General features: G+C 39.4%; 1 protein-coding gene across 1 annotated transcript; it reads left to right on the top strand.

The window, feature by feature from the left end:
- Positions 1 to 17400: 17400 nt before the first annotated feature.
- LOC137287012 (FMRFamide peptide receptor frpr-18-like) lies at positions 17401 to 18330 on the top strand. Its single transcript, XM_067819091.1, has one exon. The coding sequence runs from the start codon at positions 17401 to 17403 to the stop codon at positions 18328 to 18330; it is 930 nt and encodes a 309-aa protein (XP_067675192.1).
- Positions 18331 to 20679: the final 2349 nt, after the last annotated feature.

Genomic DNA, 20679 nt, shown 5'->3' with positions numbered 1-20679 from the left:
CTGTTAGCCTTGGGTTGCGTCCCCTGTCGGTGGAGGACGGGTGGTAGAATCGGCCCGATTCTATCAATCGGCTGGTCACGCCGTGCCATGTGCATGGATATTATTTATGATAACTGAAAAAGGGTTAGAACAATTTTGACCATGTTGACTTTGTTTGTTCTAAACGTGTCATAGAATTATATTGCCTGGAGTCCGATGCCAGAAGGCGGTGGGTCATGGGCCAATCTAGTAGGATATGTCTTTTTTAGATATGTTTCTACTTGAGTATATCCACCTGGTGTCCTTGGTGCCATCTGTTGGAGATCCACAGATGTAAGGCATCGTCCTTGTTGACACTCGGTGGTGGGTGGGGAGCCAGATGGATGAAACATAACTTCTACTAACATGACACCCCCTTAAAAAAAACGTACTCATGAACCAGAAGATTCACTCTCTTCCGAAGATGACGATCTTTCAACACAAAAATGAACTCTGATCACTGGTCTAGATTTCTAGTCAGGTCTTCCACTAATGGCAGTCCTCTATAGCTGAATCCATTTGCCATTGCAAAGGGTATCGAAGGTTTAGCTGGGGAAGTTAAAGAAGTTAAAATGTTACGTTCTAGCTGTCTTTTGATTGAGTGCAGGAAACACATTCAATCACAAATTCTCCTTTCCACCAAATCATTAGCGAATGTTCCTGTGCAAGTTTCTCCTCACAGGACTTTGAACAACAGCAAGAGTATTGTACGAGATGCAATACGGTGTCTCGGCTGAAACTGTCTCAGAACTGAAATCACAAAATGTTATTGACGAAAGACAAAATATTGAAGAAAGACAATGAAACGGTCAAGACAAACACATACTTGTTTACATTTGGTCTTCCGGCTCGTCCTGAATGACTTAAGGCTGGATACTGTAACTTAAGGTTTGATGCTGAATCCCCTGAGATGTTACAGCTGTCGGAAGTTTGGCCACGGATCTAAGTCATGTCGTAATCCAGCCGCTTGTCATCGATGTGGTGGAACATGCGAGGATGGCAAGTCATGTACAAATCCCCCTTCGTGTGTCAACTGCTCAGGTAGCCAAAGGAATGTCCTACACTGAAACTTCAATCAAAAATCTCTCGAATAAAGCAAGACCGTAATGTAAATTTTCTGGAAGCACGGAATATTGTTCTAGCTCAAGAACAGCCAGGATCTACGTATGCCACCACTGTGTCTACACGACTTTCAGACCCAAAGACAAACCATGTATCTCTTCAAACAATTGCTTGCCAGACTGACTACACATGGACAAAGACGGTTGCACCTACTTCGATATCTACAGCAGTTCAAGCGAGGCCTTTTCAACAAAGCTCTTGTTCGCAAACCATTACTTCAAGTCAAACAATCATTCAGTCTCAGGCGTCTTGTGATAAGGATTCATCTTTACATCAGGTACAGTCATTATCACACTCAACTCAGTTATCCAAATCTGCCACAAATGTGAAACAAATTACAAAAACTAAATCGAAATCTAAACCTGAATCTGCGAAACAGAACCCTAGTGGAAGAGCCCCAAAAGGGTCAAATGATCAGGTCCAACTGTTCAATAACTTTGGATCACTCGTGGACATGGATGTGTCTGAAAGCAACCATTTTCGGACACATAGCTTGTTACCCTCGAGAAGAGCGAGGTGGCGTTCTCCTGTTAATCCCCCAAAGAGATAACCTCGTCACCCGTAGTACAGTGGAACTGCAGAGGACTCAGGTCAAATTTGAATGATTTACATCTTTTAGTTCAAGATTTCACACCGTTAGCATTCTGCTTACGAGAAACATATCTAAAGCAGACAGATCACTTTGAAGTACGTCAATATAGTGCATATCATTGTTCTTCTCCTCCAGGTGATAAAGCCATTTTAGGATCTTCAATCCTCGTTGGGAATGATGTGATTGTTCTATATAAAACAAATCTCCAGGCCGTTGCAGTAAGGCTTACTTTGCATGTTGCAGTTACTCTTTGCTCTTTGTACATTTCCCCTTCATCATCTGTTCAGGAAGCTGATCTTCAGGCTCTGTATGATGAACTCCCTAAACCCTCTATAATAATGGGTGATTTAAATGGGCAGACTCCTCTCTGGGGCAGTAGTAATACAAACACTAAAGGTAAATTACTGGAGAATTTCATTTCAAATAATGATCTATATTTATAATGATGGTTCAAATACAATTTTACACCATGGCACAGGATCTCTTGATTTATCTATTACTGACTCTAACCTATTGAGTGAATTTGAATGGTCAGTCCATGATGACCTCTGTGGAAGTGACCATTTCCCGACAATACTAAAGCCTGTGACGCCATCCGATGTTCCTCCATCATCAAGATGGAATTTTAAAAAGGCCAACTCTCCATTATGTGAAGTTCTCTGCACTGACAAACCTGAACTTTTTAATGATATTCCTGATGCCATAAAATGCTTTTCAGATAAATTAAATAAAATTGCTGATGAATGTATCCCAAAGTCCTCTCCAGTTCCTCATGTCCGGCAACCATGGTTTACAGATGATTGCAAAAAGGCTAGGAAGGCACGGAAGAAAGCTGAACATTATTTTCGTCGCCATCCTATGGTCCACAACTTAGACAAATTTAGAATTATCAATGCTAAAGCACGGCGTACTTTCCAGCAAAGTACACGGCAATCTTGGCGAAACTATGTATCAAAAATTAATGCGCGTACGCCGATATCAAAGGTGTGGAATATGATCCAGAAAATCAAAGGTAAGGGCTCTAAATCTAGCATTCACCATCTAAAAGATGGGAAACAGTTATTAACCACTAAATCAGATATTGCAAATACGCTTGTAGAGACGTTAGCCGGACATTCTTCCTCATCTAATTATCTACCTGTATTCCAAAAATATCAAACACAGCAAGAAAAGAAAGCTATTAATTTCAATTCTGATAATGGGGAAAACTGCAATGAAACCTTTTCGATACATGAGCTTCATACTCTTGATCAGACCCACGACACTGCTTCTGGAGCTGATAACATCCATTATCAACTCCTGAAACTCTTACCTGAATCATGTTTGGAGGCACTCTTACATATTTGTGATGACATTTGGACAACTGGAACTTTCCCTTCATCATGGCGCGATGCTATAGTTGTTCTGATCCCCAAGCCTGGACGTGATCATTCTGATCCTTCTAATTATAGGCCCATTTCACTAACTAGCGGCGTTTGCAAGACCATGGAACACATGATAAATAATCAACTTGTTTGGTACTTGGAAACATATAACCTCGTAACAGTACAGAAGTACTATCGATCATCTTGTGCGTTTGGAATCTTTTGTTAAGAATGCCATAATAAATAAGCAACATGCAGTGTCGATCTTTTTTGTTTTAGAAAAAGCGTACGACACGACATGCAAACATGGAATTTTAAAAGATTTACATGACTTTGGATTACGAGGCCGATTGCCTCAATTTATATCCAACTTTGTAAATGGCAGGCAATTTCAAGTTAGAGTGGGTTCTACACTATCTGATCATTACAGTCAGGATAAGGGTGTCCCACAAGGCAGTATTTTGTCTGTCACATTGTTTAGTATTACAATCAACAATTTATCTAAGGTTTTAAATGATTCAATCGATGGATCACTTTTCGCGGATAATTTTAACATTTCTTGTCGTGGCAAAAATATGCATACCATTGAACGCCAACTACAGTTATGTTTAAGCAAAATAGATAAATGGTGTCTTGAAAACGGCTTTAAATTTTCTAAATCAAAAACTAATAGCATACATTTTTGCCGTAAATATAAACCACATAAGGACCCAGAACTGTTCTTAAATGGCACTCCCATTAAAGTTGTCAAGGAGGCCAGGTTCTTAGGTCTCATTGTTAACTCACATTGAACTCCCGCATATCGAATCCCTGAAAACTAAATGCCTGAAGGCACTTGATTTATTGAAAGTCGTGTCTAGTTCAAAATGGGGACGTGATCAAGCTACCCTCCTACACCTATATAGATCACTTGTCCGTTCGAATCTTGATTATGGCTCAATTGTATATGGTGGAGCCTGCAAAAGCAACCTAAAACTATTAGATTCTGTCCATCATCAAGGTCTAAGACTTTGTCTTGGCTCCTTTCGAACCTCACCTGTTGACAGCCTGTATGTCGAGGCTGATGAACCATCTCTTGAGCAGCGACGTATAAAATTAGCTTTACCGTATATAACAGAACTATATTCCAATGAGTCAAACCCTGCATTCAACTGTGTCTTCAATCCTTTCTATGAGGATTTATACAATAAGAAATCTTCTCTTGTTCCGCCTCTTGGTTTAAGAATAAAACCATTTATTTCTGCTGTCGGCATTGAGCTGGATAATATAGCTCCTTCCCAGCTTTTTCCTTCTCCTCCTTGGCAGTTGGTTAGGCCACAAGTTGAACTAACATTAACTTCATTTAAAAAGTCTGAAACAAATTAATTACAGTATAAACAAGAATACAATCACTTAAAACATAAATATAGCAATTATAGATCCTTATTTACATATGGGTCCAGTAGCTTCTGCCACTGTCATTGGATCCAGAACAATAACTACTAGAATAACAGATAACAGCTCTATTTTTTACTGCAGAAGCAAACGCCATATTAACGGCTCTTAAATATATTCAAAGACACCCTAAATATAAACAATATATCATATCTCCCGAGAGGGTACATAAGTCCACAAACGTTCACAATAAATTCAAACACTCCACTTTTTAATCGTGGTATATGTGTTCTTTTAGATGTATAGCTATATGTGCCTACATTGCTAACGGCTGAGGAGATGGTGTAAATCCAGCTGGGGTCCATGCAGGTAGCAAAAGTAATGTATGTCCCCATGGTCCCTAGTATGGTAATCTACCTTCAGTTGTTGGCAGTCTATAGCCTGTTTTTACAGTGTATTGTCCGAATACTGATGTTACTCTTACCTTTCCACGCTAGTTTTAATCCCATTTGTGACATACTAGTTGTTTTACTGTCCTTCGGTGACAGGTTTTTATATTGTACATATGATCTTTTTCGTTGTTGAATGTTCTCGTCACGATATGGCTGAGATATTGCCGATGTGACGTTAAATATTAACTCACTCATCCACTCACTGTTCATGTCATTTCTTTCGTGATCAGTGCACTTCTTCATACTGCATCACCATTTCCATATCTATAGTATGTCCTCAGTCAAGTGTTTCACTCTTCTTTCTGCATGTCCTTCCTCTGATTAACGGAAACTAGTTAAAAACATATTGCTCTTCCGTTTCGGTTACGGGATTCAGGTTATATAGATACCTACGAGGACTGATTTTCTAAATGAAGTGGATTTTTCCGTTCTTGTTGCAGATCATGTTGATATCCAGAGTATGTGTCAGTGACATTGTGAGTGAGTGAGTGAGTGAGTTAAAATTTATCGTCACATCGGCAGTATTTCAGCCATATCGTGACGAGGACGATTTATTATAAAAATACATAGTAATTAATGGCACACATTTAAAACTGTCACCGAAGGACAGTAAAACTAACTAGGATATCACAGAGAGGTATTTAAAACTAGTAAGTAGAACTAAAACGGTATAACTATTTTTGGGGGGACAATACAATATAAAAATGGGCTATAGATTGCCAACAGCTGAAGGTAGATCACCACACTGGGGACCATGGGGACTTACAGTACCTTCGCTACCTGCATGGACCCCAACTGGATTTACACCATCCCCTCAGCCGTTAGCAGTTTAGATACATCTAGCCATAATTATAAATACAAATATGCTACGATTAAAAATTGGAAAGTTGAAACTGACTGTGAATGATTGGGGACTTATGTACCCTCTCAGGAGGACAATAATTTTACAGCACTTTAACCCCCCTCGAGGGTACAGCCACTAACAATCTGAAGTACCAATTCAAACTTTCAATAATAAAATATTTAGCTATTTACAATTCATTTAACAAATCTATTTCTTTTAAAAAAAACAATAATTAAATGAGAACTAATATTGTTAAAAAGATCCCTCATAGTTTGTGTTTTAAAATAATTATCCCTTGTGATGGAATATTCAACACAGTCAAGCAGGACATGCTTGACTGTGATTCGTTCATCACAAGGGATACAAAACGGAGGATCTTCACTTTTCAATAAATATCCATGCGTATATCTAGTGTGGCCAATGCGACATCGCCGCATGATGACCTCCTCAAATCTGGACTGACAATCCAAGTAGGTGTAACCGATGGAGGGTTTTATTGCATGTAACTTATTAATACCTACTAGGGTGTCCCACTTCTTCTGCATAAGATCACGGATATACGATCTGATGACAGCTTTGTAATCAGAGTAAGGAATACGAAGTGGTGTCACAGATTTGTTGAGTGCTGCCTTGGCAGCAAGATCCGCCATTGTATTCCCAGAAATGCCTACATGGCTGGGTAACCAACAAAGGACGATGTCGTATTGGCCAGTTGCAAGATTATTATACAGTTCAATAATTTCAATTAAAAGTGGATGTTTACAAGATACGTTTTTAATAGCCTGAAGGCAAGAAAGAGAGTCTGAATATATTATATATTGTTTATGTTTAGGGTGTCTTTCAATGTATTTAAGAGCTGTTAATATGGCGTTTGCTTCTGCTGTAAAAATAGAACTTTCATCTGGTATTCTAAAAGTGATTGTCCTGGATCCAATGACAATGGCACAAGCCACTGCATCACCGTCCTTGGACCCATCAGTAAATAAGGATTTGTAAGTGCTATATTTAGTTTTTAGTTGATAATATTCTTGTTTATATTTTAAGTCATTAGTTTCTGATTTTTTTGTGCAGTTAATGTTAGGTCCACGTGTGGCCTAACTAATTGCCAAGGGGGAGAAGAAAAAAGACGGGAAGGCGTTATGTTGTCCAACTCAATGCCGGCAGCAGAAATAAATGGTTTAATTCTGTGGCCTAAAGGCGGAACAAGAGAAGTTTTTTCTGTTGTACAGTTCCTCAAAAGGGGGATTAAAGATGGAGTTATAGGCAGGGTTTGACTGATTGGAATGTAATTTTGTCACGTACTGTAAGGCTAATTTTATACGGCGCTGATCAAAGGATGGTTCATCAGCCTCGACGTAGAGGCTCTCAATGGGTGACGTGCGAAAGGAGCCAAGACAAAGTCTTAGACCTTGATGATGGACTGAATCTAAACGTTTAAGGTTACATTTGCAGGCTCCACCATATACAATTGAGCCATAGTCAAGTTTAGAGCGGACGAGTGATCTATATAAGTGAAGGAGAGTAGTCTGATCCCCTCCCCACTTTGAATTGGAAACAACCTTTAACAAATCGAGCGCCTTGAGGCATTTAGCTTTAAGAGATTTAATATGTGGCAGAAATGTTAAATGGGAATCAAAAATTAAGCCCAAGAACTTGGCCTCCTTTACCACCTTAATGGGAGAGCCATTTAAGGTTAGCTCTGGGTCCTTATGAGGTCTATATTTCCTACAGAAGTGTATACAATTAGTTTTGGATTTAGAAAATTTAAAGCCGTTTTCAAGACACCACTTATTTATTCTATTTAAACATAACTGCAGTTGTCGTTCAATTGTATGCATATTTTTACCACGACAAGAAATATTAAAATCATCCACAAAGAGTGATCCATCAATTGAATCATTTAAAACCTTAGATAAACTGTTGATTTTAATGCTAAATAAAGTGACGGATACAATACTGCCTTGTGGAACACCCTGATGCTGATTGTAATGATCAGACAGGGTAGAACCCACTCGGACTTGAAACTGTCTGTCATTTAAAAAGTTGGAAATGAATTGAGGTAAACGACCTCGTAAACCGAAGTCATGTAAATCTCTTAAAATGCCATATTTCCACGTAGTGTCATATGCCTTCTCAAGATAAAAAAAGATAGACACAGCGTGTTGTTTATTAATTAGTGCGTTTTTAACAAATGATTCCAAACGCACGAGGTGATCGACAGTACTTCTGTTTTTACGGAAACCACATTGAATATCTGTTATAAGGTTATTTGTTTCCAAGTACCAGACAAGTCGATTATTTATCATGCGTTCCATGGTTTTGCAAACACAGCTAGTTAGTGAATTGGGCCTATAATTGGAAGGATCCGTATAATCGCGTCCAGGTTTAGGAATTGGAACAATTATAGCATCACGCCATGAGGACGTAAACTTCCCAAAAGTCCAAATATTATCAAAAATATTTAAAAGGGTCTCTAAACAGGATTCTGGTAAGTGCTTCAGAAGTTGATAATGTATGTTATCAGCTCCTGTAGCAGTATCATGAGCCTGGTCAAGTGCAGTATGAAGCTCATGTATGGAAAAAGTTTCGTTGTAATCTTCCCCATTATCTGAACTGAAATTTATAGCCTTCTTTTCTTGCTGGTTTTGGTATTGTTGGAATTCAGGTACATAATTAGAAGAAGAAGAATGTTTGGCCAACGTCTCACCAAGTTTATTTGCAATATCAGATTTATTAGTCAATAACTGGTTTCCGTCTTTAAGATGGTGGATGCTACATTTGGATCCCTTACCCTTAATTTTCTGGATCATATTCCACACCTTTGATATCGGAGTACGTGAATTAAGTTTGGATACATAATTTCGCCAAGACTGGCGTTTGCTTTGCTTGAAAGTACGTCTTGCTTTAGCATTTAAAATTTTAAATTTGTCTAAATTGTGGACCATAGGATGGCGACGGAAATAATGTTCAGCTTTCTTCCGTGCCTTCCTAGCTTGTTTGCAATCATTGTTGAACCATGGTTTTCGGATATGAGGAACTGCAGAGGACTTAGGAATACATTCGTCAGCTATGCTCTTTAGTTCATCTGAAAAGCATTTTATGGCATCAGGAATATCATGAAAAAGTTCAGGTTTGAGTTTAGCAGCACAAATAGCTTCATATAAAGACCAGTTAGCCTTTTTAAAATTCCATCTTGACGAAGGAGAAACATCAGATGGATTTACAGGATTTAAGATTGTTGGGAAGTGGTCACTTCCACAGAGGTCGTCGTGGACAGACCATTCAAATTCATTCAGTAGGTTAGAGTCAGTAATAGACAAGTCAAGAGCTGAATATGTTCCTGTGCCAGGATGTAAATGTGTATGTGAGCCATCATTATAAATGCATAAATCGTTATTCGAGATGAAATCCTCCAGCAATTTACCTTTGGTGTTAGTATTAGTACTACCCCAGAGTGGGTTGTGGCCATTTAAATCCCCCATGATTAAACAAGGTTTAGGTAATTGATCATAAAGAGCTTGAAGATCAGACAGTTGACAAGGTGATGTTGGCGGTATGTACAAAGAGCATAGAGTAAAAGCAACCTGTAATGTAAGTCGTACTGCAATGACTTGGAGATTTGTTTTAAGGGGTACTGTGCTATGAATAACATTGTTTCTCACCAGGATAGATGCTCCACCAGAAGCCTTATCCCCTCGAGGAGAAAAACAGTGGTATATATTAAATTGACGGAGATCAAAATTATCTGTCTGTTTCAGATGGGTTTCCTGTAAGCACAACGCTGACGGTTTAAAATCTTGGACTAATAATTGTAAATCAGTCAAATTGGTTTTAAGTCCTCTACAGTTCCATTGTATGATAGGCGAGGATATCATTTCTTCGGAGGATGGACGGGTGATCTACCCCTCAACTTCCTTGAGGGAGACAAGCTATGTGTCCTACCATGGCTATGGTCGGACACGTCCATGTCCTCAAGGGATCCAAACTTGTTAAAGAGTTTAACAGGATTATCCGCTCCCTTCGGAGCTCTGCCACTGTGACACTTTTTGACAGTTTCAGTGGACGGGTTGTGTTTGTTTTGTGCAGTTTGTTTGACATTTTTGTCTGATTTGGCTCGTTGATCTGACTTTGATGATTGTCTCTGTGATGTAATTGGGTCCATATTACAAGATACCGTGTCCGTTTGTAAAGAAGACATCGTTTGTGAACTTGAATTCTGTTTTTGAGGCCTCACCTGGACTTCGGCAGGTAATAAAGTAGGCGCTGATGTCCTTGTCCAAGTGTAGTCAGTTTGACAACTGACAGAGTTACATGAAAAATGTTTAGATTGGTATCCCTGAAGAGAAGCGGAAACCGCAGTGGAATATGTCTGACCAGGCTGTTCTTGTGCAAGCACAATCTTCTTTGCTTCAGCAAATGTAATCTTCTGTTCATGTTTTACTCTGGAAATTTTAGACTGCAGCTTCCAAGTTGGACAGTCCTTAGAAGATGATGGATGGTTACCAGAACAATTGACACAAACAGGGCTTTTGTTACACAGATTACCATCTTCGCAATTTCCGGCACAACGATGACACGCTGGTGGATTATGGCATGACTTGGAGCCATGACCATACTTTTGGCATTTGTAATACCTCAAGGGGTTAGGAATGAACGTCTCAACCCTGAGATGAAAGTAACCAGCCTTCAGTGATTTGGGATGGTTTGGAACGCAAAATGTCAACAGATAAGTGTTTGTTTTAATGATTTCATTATTCTTTCTGACAGTGAAACGTTTAACATCTGTCACCCCTTGGGCATGTAACTCTGTCACTATGTCAGTTTCTGTCATGTCCGAAAGGCAATGTCCAGCATCACGGACAATGCCTTTACTGGTGTTTAATGTCCTGTGTGGAGAGACCGTCACAGGGACATTTGCAAGTGACTTGGTCGAGAGCAGAATTTTGGATTGTATCTGTTTTTTGCATTCGATAAGTAAAGAACCGGAACGTAGTTTTGTAACTCCTTGTACTTCGCCTGCTAAACCTTCAATGCCCTTCGCAATGGCAAAGGGATTAAGTTTCAGAGGGCCATTATCCACTGAAGACATGATAAGGAAACGAGACCAATTGTCAGGGTTGATTAAAACTGTTTGAGCCTCATCGTCCGAAGAGAGTGAATCATCAGACTCATGCGATCGTTTTTTAAGTGGGGGTGCCATGATCATAATGGATATAATTCACCCTCCTAGCTCCCCACCCACCACGGAGTGTCAACAAGGACGATGTCACATGTCTGTGGATCTCCAACAGACGACACCAGGGATACCAGGAGGGTATACTCAAGTAGGAAAAATCTTGAAAAGATCAATCCTACCAGATTGGCCCATGAGCCATCGCCTTCTGGGCATTTAGGCTCTAGGCAAATTAAAGAAGATATATGTCAAATCGAGTGGAGTGTTTGAGAAACCCAAAGAGCCAAGGCCTAAATTTAACAATACGGTTTAAAAATATAAGTCGTGCAAATACAGATAATGCACAGGGCTCGACATGACCAGCCGATTGGTTGAACCGGGCCCATTCAACCACCCGTCTAGGTGAAGTAAGGGTCAAAGGAGTGTGTTGAGCAAAGGGAACACGATTACAGGCTCCCAATGCCCTCAACCCCCAGACTCCCGTCCTCCACCGACACAGGGCCGCAACCCACGGCAAACGGGTTGGTGGACCAAATATTCCCCCGGGTCCACAACGGGGGTGTCGGCGAGCTCTTTGCGTTACCCAGCACCCACCACGTGGAGGTGGCTCGCCACGGGTGCCAGCGACATTGTAATCTTAGTTCGTCGCCATTATCCATTATGATAATTAAGCTGATTATTAGGTAATGACAAACATACCCACCCGAGTCTTCATACATATGTGTTGGTACGAGGGTTGGCTGAAACGTTCTAAGCCTCACTGTGAAAAAAAACTTACAAAGTCCACGTTTGTAATTTATTTTTCTACATAGTCCCCTTCCAAGTTCACACACTTTTGCCAGCGATGCTGCAAGGCCCGAATCCCGGTCAGGAAGAAATCTTCTTCAGCTACCCTAAAAAAATCAGTCACAGCGGAAATGACGTCATCATTACTTGCAAAATGGCGACCGGCGAGTTCCTTTTTCATTTTGGGGAACAGGTGGAAGTCAGAAGGAGCCAAATCAGGTGAATAAGGAGGATGGTCAATGAGTTCAAAGCCACAATCGCGGATTGTTGACATGGCCACCACCGATTTGGGAACAGGCGCATTGTCTTGGTGGAAGAGGACACCTTTAGCGATCATCCCTCGTCGTTTGGCTTTGATTGCTTCTCGCAACGGGTTCACAAGATCAGCATAGTATCTGCCGTTGATAGTTTGACCTTTTTCAAGATAATCAATGAGCAGAATACCCCTGGAATCCCAAAAGACTGATGCCATCACCTTTCCAGCTGAAGGAACCGACTTGGCTTTCTTCGGAGCTGGTGAATCAGGATGCTTCCACTGTTTTGACTGTAGTTTTGTTTCTGGTTGAAAGTGATGTATCCAGGTCTCATCCATGGTTACAAATCGTGCCACAAAAGCATCGGGATCTGCTTCAAAACGACGCAAATTGTAAAGGGACGTCTGGAACCTGACACGTTTCTGTTCTGCTGTCAAGAGCTTTGGCACCCATCTTGCAGAAACTTTAGTCATTCCTAATTCGTTGGTGATAATATGTTCAAACTTCTCATGAGAAATGCCCACTACACTAGCAATATGTCAAGTAGTCAATCGTCGATCATCCATCAACATATCGAGCACTCGCTTGATGTTTTCTGGAGTGGTTGCTGTTGAAGGCCTTCCTGAGCGTGGGTCATCATCAAGGCTTTGTCTGCCACGCTTAAATTCTGCAGCCCACTTCTTTACTGTGGAAAATGAAGGAACATCATCCCCTAGAGTGGAGACCATGTCAGCATGTATCTGTGTTGGGGACATCCCTTTCTTTTGCAAGTACTTGATGACTGCCCTGTATTCAGTTTTGTCCATTTCTGATGATTTCAGAGGGTAGGTTTACCAAAAGAGCTGTAGTTGAGATAAAACTATTAGTACGTTTGTAGTTCTTGTGTCTATGATTCACTAAATGATTGTCCTCATTGGTGGCAAACACCACTCAGGCTGAGAACTTTTCAGCCAACCCTCGTAGTACTAGTATTAAGAGACATAGTTACATCCCCACAGCTAGATTAGATTAGATACATCTGATGATAGATTGCTGTATTGCTCAAATATCGCTGTTTGCCAATCTCTTGGTGTTCGTAGTATCTGTCTTTGGATTCCTCGCTCTGTAAGTGATTTAGTAGAACATTTCGGTAGATTTTCCAGTTTTATGATCATGAGTAACAGTGCTACCAACTTCCTGTTTGATCGGTCACGAGGTCAGAATAACTATCGTATCTTTGTACAAAAAAACCCCTGTTCCACAAGCAGCAGATCTATGTAGTATTTTGACTACTTGTTACCTGACTGACTACTATCACTGTTTGACTACCAGTTACAGTTTGAAATGAATTGGCTACCTGGTCACACCAGAGGACTCTGTAGACATATTATCACGAGAGAACCACGGAAGGATTATTGTTTCTGGTGTTGTGTGTGAAACTGATAATCATCAGAGACGCATCATTCATACAGTGCGCCCTGGTCAGAGACATACCTCTTCAGTAAGTCATACTCTGTTGAAATTATTTGAATAAATGATTTTCTATACATTTTGAAAATGTGTTTAGGAAGTGAATTTGCTTAGGAATTCAATATAAGAAATATCTGAATATTGAAACCAAAGTCATGCATTCAGCATTATACCTTATTAGACTCTTTGACGTGGTCTTGGTGGCAGTGGGTATAGTGGTATGGTACCTCTGTACCAATGTGCAGCCAACAAATTTTACTCTCATTGTCCCTGCCCATCAGCTGGCTGTGCCTTCAAAGTGTTATATCTGATGTTACGCTTAAGAATTTACCGTGACAAACAATGTAAGAAATCCTCTTGTAAACCAGCAAAACAGAACAAAGACAAGTCATAAACGTTCAAATTCTGTTTTTATGTAAAGAGAGGAAGGTATACAACGTCACAAGTCAATTTACCAATGCTGATTACAAATACAATTGAAGAGAGACTAAATCTAAGTCAGTGGGTCACAAAAATACAATATATCAAACTCACCAAAGTCTCACTACAAGAGGTAATCTGCTATGCAGAATGTCAACACAGCGATCGGTGTGACAGCAGATAATGTAGGTCAGGCGTTGACGGGTTTTCAAGCGTTGGCGGTGATGTAACTCCAGCAAATATGAACGAGTGTCGCCCTCAACACGGCAACCAACCACAAACGAACATCGTCAACGCTGTAGAATGCCCTCGAATAAGTCTTCAGGAAGAAAACACATAGAAACCTAGGAGCAGATAAATTCCGGAAAACCAGAATGCTAAAAGTGTTGACCAGCAATTAAAACGAAATGTGACCCAGCATATTTGATATTCAAAACACTAAATGTTGTGACCCAATAATAATTATTACTTAATTAAAAAAATATACAGAAAATAAATGCACACTCGTAACACTGAAATGGAATGATATATGTATAACCTTATTATATAACATATAGTTTGAATCGATTTTGAAGTTTTCAAACAGTGCATCCTGCCATACAATAAGTTTGCCACTGATGACAAGAAGATATTAAAACCCTTCCTCAGCCCTACCCCCTACACACACGCGCGCGCACACACGCACACACACACACACACACACACACACACACACACACACACACACCATCACTACCACCACCACCCACATACCCCAACTCTCAGAAACTTAAATATGTATCCGACCTCCTCATCCTTTACTTTGATGTAAAATATCCAAACATATAATAGGTATAAGTATAATTTTGAATTCTATAGAAAAATCCCTAATTTCTACAGGGAGGGCAACTTACTGGAAACTAGGTACATGGTATAAGCAGCCATTTGACACATTACTAATTACCATTTAGGACAAAATTTAGTCTGTGTTATTAAATCTAACTATTCGCTATTTACTCGCTTAAATTTTTAAAAAAAGGCAACTTGGTGATCATAGACATTTTGTATTCGTCAGTTGCTGTATCCTCAAAGAGGGTTAAAGTACCGTAAAATCATTGTCTCCCAGAGACAGTACGTAAAATTTTTATTTACCAAGATTTTTATGTGGTAGTCTTGTTATTTTCATTTTAGGCAAACTGTTCCTACAGTCAGCAGCGTTTGAAGGGATGGTGTAAATCCAGCCAGGGTCTATGCTGGTAGCAAAAGGCCCCATAGTCCCTAGCATGGTGATCAACCTTCATTTGCTGATCTACAGCCTGTTTTTAGATGATGTATTGTTCAAAAAGTGCTGTTAGTTTTAACTTCACATACTCGTATATATACACACACATATAGTGCCCACTATATATATTATTATATCTCAAAATATCGAATAATAATAATTAGATTTCATATGGCCTTGTTGCATAGTTTTTGGTGTTTAGAAGTATTTGGAGTGGCTGTCCTGAAGTAGACGCTATAACATATATATAAAACAATGCACTGCATTGAGATTTAATTCAGCATATACAGTACCATGACGTCTTCGTACACTGGGTTACGGAGTATTCAGGAACATTCAACTCGCGTTGTGTTGACTGGGTGTTATTGGAAATGTGATAAGTGTAGATGTTCTTTCCAAGATAAAATCAAAGTTCTTGAGTCTGTCGCAGTACCTTAATGTCATGGATGTTGCATTGTTGGTGACAGTTTGTACTTTCCTAACGATGGATCCGCTCAGGTCCGAAGGATTCAAGACAAGTTGTCATGTGTTTATGTGCATTAGTGCATTCGTGTTTGTATATAGTTCAAACTTTTGAGGCATACTTTACTGTCTTCCTTGTCTTTGTGAGACGTCTAATTGTGACAATACTTTCCACATTTTCAACTTCTGTGCGAGTTCAGTGCAACATAAGCTACTCTGACGGACGCCGTTTCAGGTGACTTGATCGTCTCTGTGCAGTCACTGCAAGGTTTAGGTTCTGGAGGCGTCTCTGAACTACCTTTAATTATATGTGACACTGCAGATAGTCTTGCTAGTTTTCATGACTATTATTTACTGTGCTACCAACTTTATTTTCTACATTTCGATAGGGATCTAATTTAGAACAACCGTGATATCTCTGTGCTAGTAGACAATTTCCACCATAAGACCAAAAAGATCAATGTCCGCATCATCAGTGTGACCATATGAATATATATTTCAGGCAGTTGACTACCATTTGATTACAAGATGGCGACCTATTGGTTTTATAATTAGCTTCAACTATTGACGACGAAATCATCTACATTTTCTAATTATTTCTGGTGTTGTGTGTGAAACTGACGATCAGCAGAGGAGCAGCATTGACTCAGGACGTCCAGATCTGTATACAATCTCCAACAACGCTGATGGTGGCTGCCATAAGTCTGTATTTTGGCGATGCAAAACAGTGTAACTCCATATACGTTTACTATATAAGCTGAGTATTGGGAAAATGTGTATTTGATGGCTAACTGTATTGCTGTGTAAGTTGACATTATCGAGTTTAATATGATTACAGTACTTTGGGATGTCTATGGCCTATCTGAATAGAATATGTCTTTCTGAGTACAAAATCAGTATCTTTATCCATTCAGAAACGTATTGTGATAGTCACCATCTAGTTGTTCAGGCTGGAAATCGAAACTTTCGTACAGCTGCACACAGAACTCGTTTTTATGTTATTCAATGTGCAGTGAAAGTACTGTACATATGCTATCAACAGCACAAACGATACACTAACGCCTTCCAACTTGCTAACCGTCAGTGTATCATTACATTGAAGATACACGTTTTCATACTCACCTGATTAGTGCTAACTTTTGATATGGTATTGTTCAATTGCAATGTCAGACAATGAATTTATAAATTATGCCCTAAAAAAAATCCTAAAATACAAATATTCTTTCTATACTAATAATAATTTCTTCTCTGCGTTTGGCGCTTCCTGAATTAAAAGTATTTTTGCAAGCACTTTTTCAAGTCAAACAAGTTTCTTACATCGATGTATTAAGGGTAAAAGTAAGAAGAAATATAAAAATGGTAAACACAGAGGTGTGTAAATATGATGAGCAAGCGCTGCTACAATTTTGGAAACATATCGCTCCATAATAGTGAGTCAGGTAAAGGTCAAACACACATATCATGGACAGACATCAGCAGCCAAGAGACAGAATTAATTTACTTATCCTCTGAAAAAAGAGAAAGCTAATGTAATATACACAAGAGAGACTTAATGCCACACAGAAAAAGAAAATGTTATCAAGAACTTAGCCGGCTTTTGCATTAATCTGTCCTGATTGCAAATAAAATGTATCCCACATTCACATTTTGACACATATAGGCGCAGGATATGCAGCTGAATGAACCTGGTACAGCAACCGTTACCATTTATTGGGTCTGCAATGTATTTGCCATCCACTTAAGCATATTATGTATTAATATTCCCAAAGGATACACCAATTCTGAGTATATATATTGCTTGGAGATGACAGCTCAGTGCATCCATCAGCATGGATTATGTACACATCGTGATCCTGTTACTATCTACTGGAATAGTGTTGTGTTTGCTCGGCATTATTGGAAACTCAACAAGCGTGTATGTGCTTTCCAAACTGAATTCAAAGCCATTACGACTCCTGAGGTACCTCAATGTTGTGGATATAGGACTGTTAGTGATCATCTGTTTCGCGCTTATGGCTGGTATCCTTGAAAGAGAAGGACTGGTGTCTGATACTTTCAAAGTGTATATTTGTCTAGCACCATTTTTTTCTACACTTCAAACGTTTGGAGCATACCTGACTGTATTGATAGCAATTGTGAGATGTCTGGCAGTGGCAATGCCTTTTAGATTCTCCACTTGTATGCGTGATTCTGTTCAAAACAAGCTGCTCGTAGCTATTGCAGTGTTTTCTCTGTTATTCAACGTGCCCGTCTTTCTCCTGTGGATGCTTATTTTTTCGGATTCATTCTCCGACGTGCTGGTGCTTCTTTGTTTTCACGCCACGTACCTTAGTCTGGTATTTTCATGCATTCTCCCTATACTCGTCATCTTCATCTGCAACGTCATCCTCGTGGTTTCCAGATGCAGAATGAGATCGTTAACACGTAACAATGACGAATGTAGTTCCCCTAACACACGGCACAATCGCGGCGCCTTTCAGCTGACATGCCTTGTTCTTGCAATAACTGTAATGTTTATTGCCACTCACGGACCTTTTGGCGTTTACAAGTTTGTTTTTTTTACATCATATACTTCCTATGACGCAACTCTCCATGTTGTCTGGTTTTCAGTTTTGATGACAATCATAAACAGTGCTACCAACTTCATTTTCTACTGCTTGATCGGTAGTGAATTCAGAACCACCTTAATATCTCTGTGCAAGAAGACGCCTTGTTTCAACTCAATGAGAAACATTCCTATGCCCGTGTCATCAGTGTAGAAATTTCCCGAGTAATCACAGCTATCATAAGAGATCAGTGACACTCACGGTGTTATTTGGATGCTTTTTGTGTTATGAACGAGGGAACATCTTACGGTCGCCATTGCGAATCGGTGTTGTTTGTGGCTATGTGACAGTGCCAAGTTTACGTTTCAGTGGAGATTTAGGACTTTAAAGGTCAGTAAACTTTTCTTTTTTCGTTCTATAAACGTTCCTTTTCCTGGTATATTTATTTGTGTAACTGTTCGGATAATTCAGCCTTGCGTTTTCAGTGTAAAGTTTGTTTAACATCTGAAAGTTTCAAGGAATATTCAGGTCCCATTATCGGGATACACAAAACCTGTTTGTCGTTGAAAGTAAACAGAGTTTAACTCATCACATTATATCAAATCGGTTCGTCGATGCCTTTCCAGGTGAGACCTACCACGACATCGTCTCCATCAAACAACAAACATGGAAGTACTTTGTAGCTGCAGAAGGAACTCTCCTGTGTGGCAAAGATTTACCAGGCTTGCACATTCCAAATGATTCCTATTCACCAGTTGCCCATGTAATCCTTAACGTAAACATTTTGAATCATCCTGCTGTTGGTGAAATTTTAAAAAATATTTTCAAAGTTCTTTTTCCAGTTTGTGCAGTGTACACTTTTGAATTTAAATATTCATTGTAAGTACGTCACAGTTACGAAAAGGTATTTTTTAACTGAGATACACACATTGTATCAGTGTGAGATCATGGTCTGCTGCAATTTGTTTGAGAGATTTCCTTGGCGTTGATATGTTCAATTTACAGGAAACGTTAGCAGGGATAGATATAGCTATAGCCATGCACCATTACCAAATTTAATTATTTTATTTTGATACTCTCGTGCAGGTTAAGTCTTTGAAATAGCTAAAGAATTACAAAATATCTGAGTAAGTGAGTGAGTTCATATTTAACGCCAGCAATATTTCAGCCATGTCGTGATGAGAACCTTTAACCTTCTGATGCAACAGAGGCGGCACACCCAATGTCGGTATCCATAAATTACGTCAAAAAAACCCCAAATCGGTAACACCTACTAGGTTTGGCAGTTCAGATTTGAAAAGGTCATCATGCGATGATGTATTGGCAACAGCATGAATACACATGAATATGTATTGAAAGGCGATGATCCTCCTTAATGAAAGAATCACAGTCAAGAATGTTCAGCTTGGTCGCATTGATTTCTCCGTCACACAAACAATATTTCAATGCCAAAACATTTGGTGATGTATTTCCACAATCCACAAAATCCGCAATCATGAATATGGTCCTGAAAGTGGATATGAAATAAGACGAATAGTTTATTCGAGCCCTTCATTCTGGAACAATGAACTTCACTATCACTGTCACATTCTGTAAATAAGTTAACCCGTAAAGATTCGGGTTAGAATTATTCTTCAGTAACCCATGCTTTGTGATCAGGCTCGCTGACTTGGTTGAAACATCGTATCCCAACTGCGTAGATCGAAGTTCATGATGTTGATCACTGGATTGCTTACTCTAGACTCGATTATTTACAGACTGCCGCCATATAGCTTTAATATTGCTGAGTTCGGCGTAATATTCACTCACTCACTCATACTTCATGAAATAGTTAATAATGTTATGATTCTTGGAGAAGTGACTGACGAGAAGCAGCCAGCGTTAACATCGATGATTGTAGTTGTTAAAATGCAAAAGCAAAAACAGTTTCTTTGAATGGAAATGTGTGTATGACCTCTACTTGCCTAGGTTTGTTGGTTGGTTTATTGTTAAAGCCGCACTCACTAATAATCGAGTTAATAATCAAATCTGGTCTGGTAGTTAGCCATGACATGTGTCAACCACGTCAGCGACCCTGACCGACCACTTCGTTACCACACGTACTGATGTAATCCATTCATACCTACATAGCTTCATACAGACAAAGCTTCATAGTCTCAAGTTGTGTCAATAAAAACCATCATCAAACTATGTTTTGCATGAAAACAAAATCCATTGTACAATGCTTGTATATCACAAGCACATAAGCATGTTCGTTGAAGCCAGTGTCACAGCATTTAAGCTGCTATTTCTAGACCAAGGGTGTATGTACGACTGACCAGTGATGACATAATTAAGATGGTACGTGTCAGTGATTTGCAAATATATTCATTCGTTTGAGCTCTACCGAACCCAATAATGGTTGACTAATGAAAATATACAGGAAAAAGTCATTGTCATGTCAGATAGCAACAAAATGTAACCGTATTTGGTTTGTTGAGAATCACATTATCATAATCATCGGTAATAATTGATCGTAATTTATAAACACATGCTCGGTTTATGTCATGGAGCCAGGCACTA

The sequence above is a fragment of the Haliotis asinina genome, chromosome 6 (assembly GCF_037392515.1).
Source record: "Haliotis asinina isolate JCU_RB_2024 chromosome 6, JCU_Hal_asi_v2, whole genome shotgun sequence".
Classification (NCBI taxonomy): domain Eukaryota; kingdom Metazoa; phylum Mollusca; class Gastropoda; order Lepetellida; family Haliotidae; genus Haliotis; species Haliotis asinina.
This window is presented reverse-complemented; position numbering and strand designations above follow the sequence as displayed.